Genomic DNA, 6,000 nt, shown 5'->3' on the forward strand with positions numbered 1-6,000 from the left:
AACTTTGTGTCCAAGCAGACTGGCTCACCGGCCCCAGCCCCCACCGCTACCCTGGTCCGAGTGATGAAAAACGCCAACACCCTTGGCATCGCTATAGAAGGGGGAGCCAACACACGGCAACCTTTGCCACGCATAGTCACCATTCAGGTGAGTCAGCAAAAAACTATTGGGTTTGGAACCGCTGTCTGTACAAAATGACTGTAGGCGATACATTACTTGAATTGAAAATGATGCAGAGAGAATAAATGTTGACTTTTCAATAGAAACTCTTTGCTTCCAATTCTTTCTTTTGAACAGAGAGCATTCCAGGGCAATCTGTGAAATACAAGTCGTCATGTCATTTCCTGCTGACACATTTCACATTTCTGCCCATCCATCAAAGTACAAAATGAAGCAGAGCAGTACATTTCCATTACAAAAGTGTTTTATATTGGCAGAGGCTTAGAGGCGATAACATCAGCTAATCACTGAGTGAGTTATAGCCATAGCCAGCCCCCCCGCCCCTACTTATGAGAAGCGTATCCTTGAGGATTTTAGTGACAGTGCAGTCATTTCCATAAACATTACTTCAGCCACTCACCTTTGTGACTTTCAGGAACCTGGATGACATTGAGGCCATGTGTTTACATGACAAATGAAAATTAATGCCACTAACGTTCATGAAGCTTGTGTTGTGAGCGCAGAGTTACAAGCATTGCAAATGACAAGCTTTCTGTCCTCTTATTTCACTGTGTAGAACTCGTGAAAACAGAAGTTAATGCTGCTAGTGACTGGTGCGCTGCAGGGCTGTGAAGGGGCTGTGTCAGCACAGCCTTCCTGTCCCTTTCTGCTTCAAAATAAAAGTCAACTCACCTTTGGAAAGTGAAATGCTTTTAATGTGAAGCCAAAGCCTTAGGAAATGCTTTTGAAAAGATTTCACTGTTGAACCTAGTTTCAAAAGTGTACGTGTTCAGCCCCGATAACGCTGATGTCATGTAAATGAATGGCCAGAAATGTAAAAATACTTTTGCATTATATACTGTTACTACCATATACCAATACTGTTGCCCCTCCTCCTCTCTGTGTTGATAGAAAGGCGGCTCGGCTCATCTGTGCGGCCAGCTGAAGGTGGGTCAGGTCATCCTGGAGGTCAACGGGGTTTCCCTCAGGGGTCGGGAGCATAAAGAGGCCGCACGCATCATCGCAGAGGCCTTCAAGACCAAAGACAAGGACCACATTGACTTCCTGGTGATTGAGCCAGCAGGACTCTAGTAGGAACTCTTGAAGACACTTGTTCTACTGCTTTGCCGGGAACCGTATGAACTCTACATGATGTTTGTCCTCTAATCATGGACCTAATTTTTTGCTTTTTTTAGTGAAAGGATTTTGTGGAAAGGTGTATGTCGGGGTATTTGTTGTTTGCACCCTACAGAGGTTTGCACAATTCAAATTTTAAAGAGAAGAATATTACATTAATATTTTGCCGTAAAAGTCATTTAGCATTTATTTCACAATTTAATTCCTTTTTCCATTTCATTCGTTTTTTTAAAAACCTTGAATGTTATTGCATGTGTCACCTATAGGCTAATTAGTACTGATAGTATAACACACCAAATTATATTGAACACAGCCAGTCATATTGCCGTCAGCAAAGTGAGTCTTCAAGTGTCTTGTCATTTTTATATTTGGGATAATATCTGGGGAGGCATACACAAGCTCTTTAAGGAACATTTGGATTAATTACGGCAAGGATCTTATCATTGTTTTCATAAATGTCATAAAAAATATAGCAGTACTCCCCACGTAAAGTGTTGAGTTCAACACTGAGTTAAATTGAGTGATAAATAAGTTGGCAAGTACAATGTTGTTTTAACAGTGAAAAAAACTATGTAAAAAAAAAAATAGTAACGCAATGTGATTTTCTTTTAACAGATTTGACCTTAACAAGCAGAGAAAACAAGATACCTTGAGTAACAAAATGCAGCCTGTTTGCTGTCTAGATTAGCAATATGAATGACTAATACAAGCTTCAAACAACAGCCGGACTAAACCACTAGACACGATAACAGTGGTTGCCTACTGTTTTCATCTGTTTGCCTCTGCCTATGTGAGCTTTCATTAGAGTTGAAGATAGATTTTATGTCCCCTCTGCTTTTGATAAGTGTACATGGAAGTGTAATTCTGAACAGCTGTTATAACAAACGTTCTTCCAAATATGGTTTGGCATAATGAAGCCCTGACAGACTGAGAATGAATACCCATAATTCCCTCTTCTCAAGCCGCGTATCATGGCAACATGAATTGACTAAATGACAGTATGTCCCTTTAGTCTGCCTTAAAAGAAAAATGTATTAAGAGCATCTACTGAATTTACGCCTTTGATTCATTTATGGACTAAAAACCATTCATCACTTGAGGGAAATCGAACCACATCCGACTTCCCACAGATTTAGACACTAGCAAACCCCTTCATGTTAACCAAAACGGTGCTTTTCCTTTCAGAGAATATATCAATCACAATCATTTTTGTGTATTTTGTAACATCTATGTATTCTAACAAGATGGACATAATGTACTTTAATTGCTATAACACAATAACATTATACTGTTGTTTGTATATAATGTAGATATGCTTATAGTCCCTACATGGAATGCCTCCCTTTACATTTTTATAATATCAAATCACAAACGAAAAAGGAGCATTTAATATTTTCTAAGATTACAATACTACTTCACAGTATGAGATGAGATGAATGAAGGTATATATTAGCATATCCATTTCCTGCTCTCTGTGGGACGCTGATGAGGACTGAGACTCAGTAATGGATCAGTGAGCTGCGTATTCAATTCATTAACATCAAGTTTATTATTTACAATGGCAGCCTAATATCCTGTACAAGAAATACTGTAACATGTTCTATGTGGCACACACTGCGAGGAACACAAGCAGAGAATTGGATCATAGTTTGTAAATGACCACTTTCAAAGAGATGCAATTTTGGTGCATTATGGGGAATGTAGGTTCCTGTGTTTTTGCTCCACCCATACTTACCACTAAAACTCATGATATTGTTAAGGACAATCGGAACAAATCCTTTTTAAAACTGTCTCTTGTGAGTCCAGCTACATTCTGATAGTGAAATTCCAAATCGCTGGAGTGTCCCTTTAAAAGGCATTTATTAATGATTTGTTTTAGAAGAGCCCTTTTTAAACAAAGCTCCATCCGATTGTTTACTTATTCTTATAAGTAATAAGTACTTATTATGATCTGCGGCATGAATTTATGCCCCAATACATTTTCTTGTCTGTGGACATCCAAATGAATGCACTATAGATGATTTATCAGACACATGCTGTTGTTTACCTCACTGTTATTAACTGCTTTGGTAGTAAACAGTGCTGTACAAAAGGCCGAGCAGTCAGCGGTGTATAAACGGCTCTTATTATGTTCTGTTCCTTCAACGCATTTGCTCATTCCATATGCCTGAGACATATTACTTTATCTACAGTATCCTCTTTTATACCTGTCACCATGATCCAAAGTAATATGCCAAGTATAATCTGAACTGATCAAATAGTAGTACATGATTTCAAATATGTATTTTGGGGTGGATTCTATATATGATGGTTATATTATATTTTTGTAATGTACTGACATAATACCACTTAGATGGTGAGATAACAGTGATTCCTAGAGTAATGTAGGAGTTTGATGATAAGCTGTAGTATGAGTAACGCAGCACTCATGTCTATGAAGTGTTGGTGAGAATACTTTGCTATTTAAATCATGTATAAATGATGAGAAATGTTTTTTTTTTGTGAATGCAAAATGTTCAAAAATGATATATCTTGTACAGAAAAAGACTGCACATAGATGTATAGAGCTGTAAATACAGTAAATAGTGAGAGGTTCCATTTTCTTTTGAGATAATTATACAATAGAACCCCTTTTGTGTCTGATGTAATTGCTAACATATCTTGTGTGTTTCCTTACCCATCACAGCTGCCTCACCACAAAAACGCTCCTCAAAATTATTATATATTATATATATATATATATATATATATATATATATATATATATATATATATATATATATTATTAATTCTCGGAAAATAACAAATATAATGCCAAAAAAGAATAAAAACTTCCAAAAATTTCCCAGACAGAGTTTCTGAATAATTAAGTATGATAAAAGTAAGCATACATGTTATGTTACATATAAAGCGTAAAGAAATGTGTTGCTGACAAGGAGTAGAAGAGGTTGTTTGGTGTTTTATTAGACCTTATTAACGTGTAGGTTCATACCCTATGAACTATGCAGCAACAATAGAAAAGCCTACATACAGGTTTGATTAAACATAAAAAGGCCCAAAAAAGGAAATAATTAACCATTGTGCAAAACAGAATTCAGACATTTTAACTGGTGAAGTGATTCTATGTCCGCTGTTGAAACACTGATGGGGTGTTTCTTTGACATAATTTGTACTTTGGATCACATTGTAAAAGTCACAGATTATGCTAATTTGTCGCTCTGCGTCTGCGGCCCAGCCAAAAAACATGAAAAAGTGCATTTGCGTAATAGACTTTGTGCACAATTATTAGGCAAGTTGTATTTTTGAGGATTAATTTTATTATTGAACAACTACAGTGCTCTCGGTCAATCCAAAATGTTAATGAACCTAAACCTGAATGTTTACGAAAGTAAAAGTGAGGTTTTGTCTTTCTTACGAGAATATATATGTGCACAAGTATTAGGCAACTATTAGTATGCGGAATTATTATGCAACTAAATAAAGACACAAACATTTTCCCATCTTACTTGTTTATTTTCATCTGTTAAAGTGAGAATAATAAAACAACTCAATTTACAAATAAAAATTTCCGAAGTGTCAAAAAAAAAAAAATCAGTGACCAATAATAGCCACCCTTCTTTTCAATAACTGTCACAAGCCTTCCATTCTTGGAGTCTGTCAGTTTCTTGATCTGTTGCCGATCAACTTTTTGTGCAGCAGCAACCACAGCCTCCCAGACACTGTTCCAAGAGGTGTACTGATTTCCTTCACTGTAAATATCCCGTTTAAGCAGGGCCCACAGGTTCTCAATAGGGTTTAAGTCAGGTGAGGAAGGGGGTCATGTCATTATTTTTTCATCCTTAAGGCCTTTACTGGTTAGCCATGCAATTGAGCACTTCGATGCATGTGATGGAGCATTGCCCTGCATAAAAATCATGGTCTTCTTGAAAGATGCAGACTTTTTCCTGTACCACTGCTTGAAGAAAGTATCTTCTAGAAACTGGCAGTAGGTTTGGGAGTTGATTTTGATGCCATCTTCAACCCGAAAAGGTCCAACTAGCTCATCTTTGGGTGTATTCACACATGGAAAGTCCGTTAGTTCACTTGCTTTGGTCCAGACCAAATAGAATTTGGATTTTTTTGTTTGGTGTGGTCCACTTTCATATTGCCCCTTTTGCAAGTGAACCAGCATTACGAAGCAAAACCACACGTGATCTAAGGTCATTCATTCATTGGACAGACATTCTGGGGTGGAGAGAAGCAGGAAGAACGAAGTAAAAACTGCGAATTTATCATTGATATAATATGGAGTTAAAAATAATAAAAATGCCTACATCTAGCCTATAAATAAAGAAGAAAAAAATCTGATTATTGTTGTTTCATATGTTTATAATATGTAGCCCTATGACAATGCCACGTTATGTGGCTTCTAGCCTACGATGTGAAACATCATTTTTACTGTATTTTTGCTGCTGGACGCGCGACTCGCGTGAAGAATAGGCTCAAACTGAAACACAGCTGATTAAGCTGTGTATCAGCTGGGTGTCAGTTCGGCGCAGTTCAGCACCAAACTGACACGGGGACAGTATTGACGGTCCCGTTGGGAAGAACAATAAAAACACACACTTCATGCAAAGCGCAGCGTGAACCTGTTGGCACTGTAGGCTACGGGAGACGCTCCTCTCCATCTGATCGCTGATCCGCACGCATCATTATCAAATGTAA

General features: G+C 37.5%; 1 protein-coding gene across 1 annotated transcript in view; it reads left to right on the forward strand.

The window, feature by feature from the left end:
- whrnb (whirlin b) overlaps positions 1 to 1,251 on the forward strand; it is a gene marked incomplete at both ends in the record, with an annotated part of 57,127 nt that extends 55,876 nt beyond the window's left edge. Inside the window, 2 exons of the mRNA XM_080049738.1 lie at positions 19 to 147; positions 1,072 to 1,251. Coding sequence (XP_079905864.1) covers positions 19 to 147; positions 1,072 to 1,251 — 309 coding nt within the window. The remainder of the gene's footprint in view (positions 1 to 18; positions 148 to 1,071) is intronic.
- Positions 1,252 to 6,000: the final 4,749 nt, after the last annotated feature.

This window comes from Ammodytes marinus (genome assembly GCF_949987685.1).
Source record: "Ammodytes marinus genome assembly, chromosome: 2".
Lineage (NCBI taxonomy): Eukaryota > Metazoa > Chordata > Actinopteri > Uranoscopiformes > Ammodytidae > Ammodytes > Ammodytes marinus.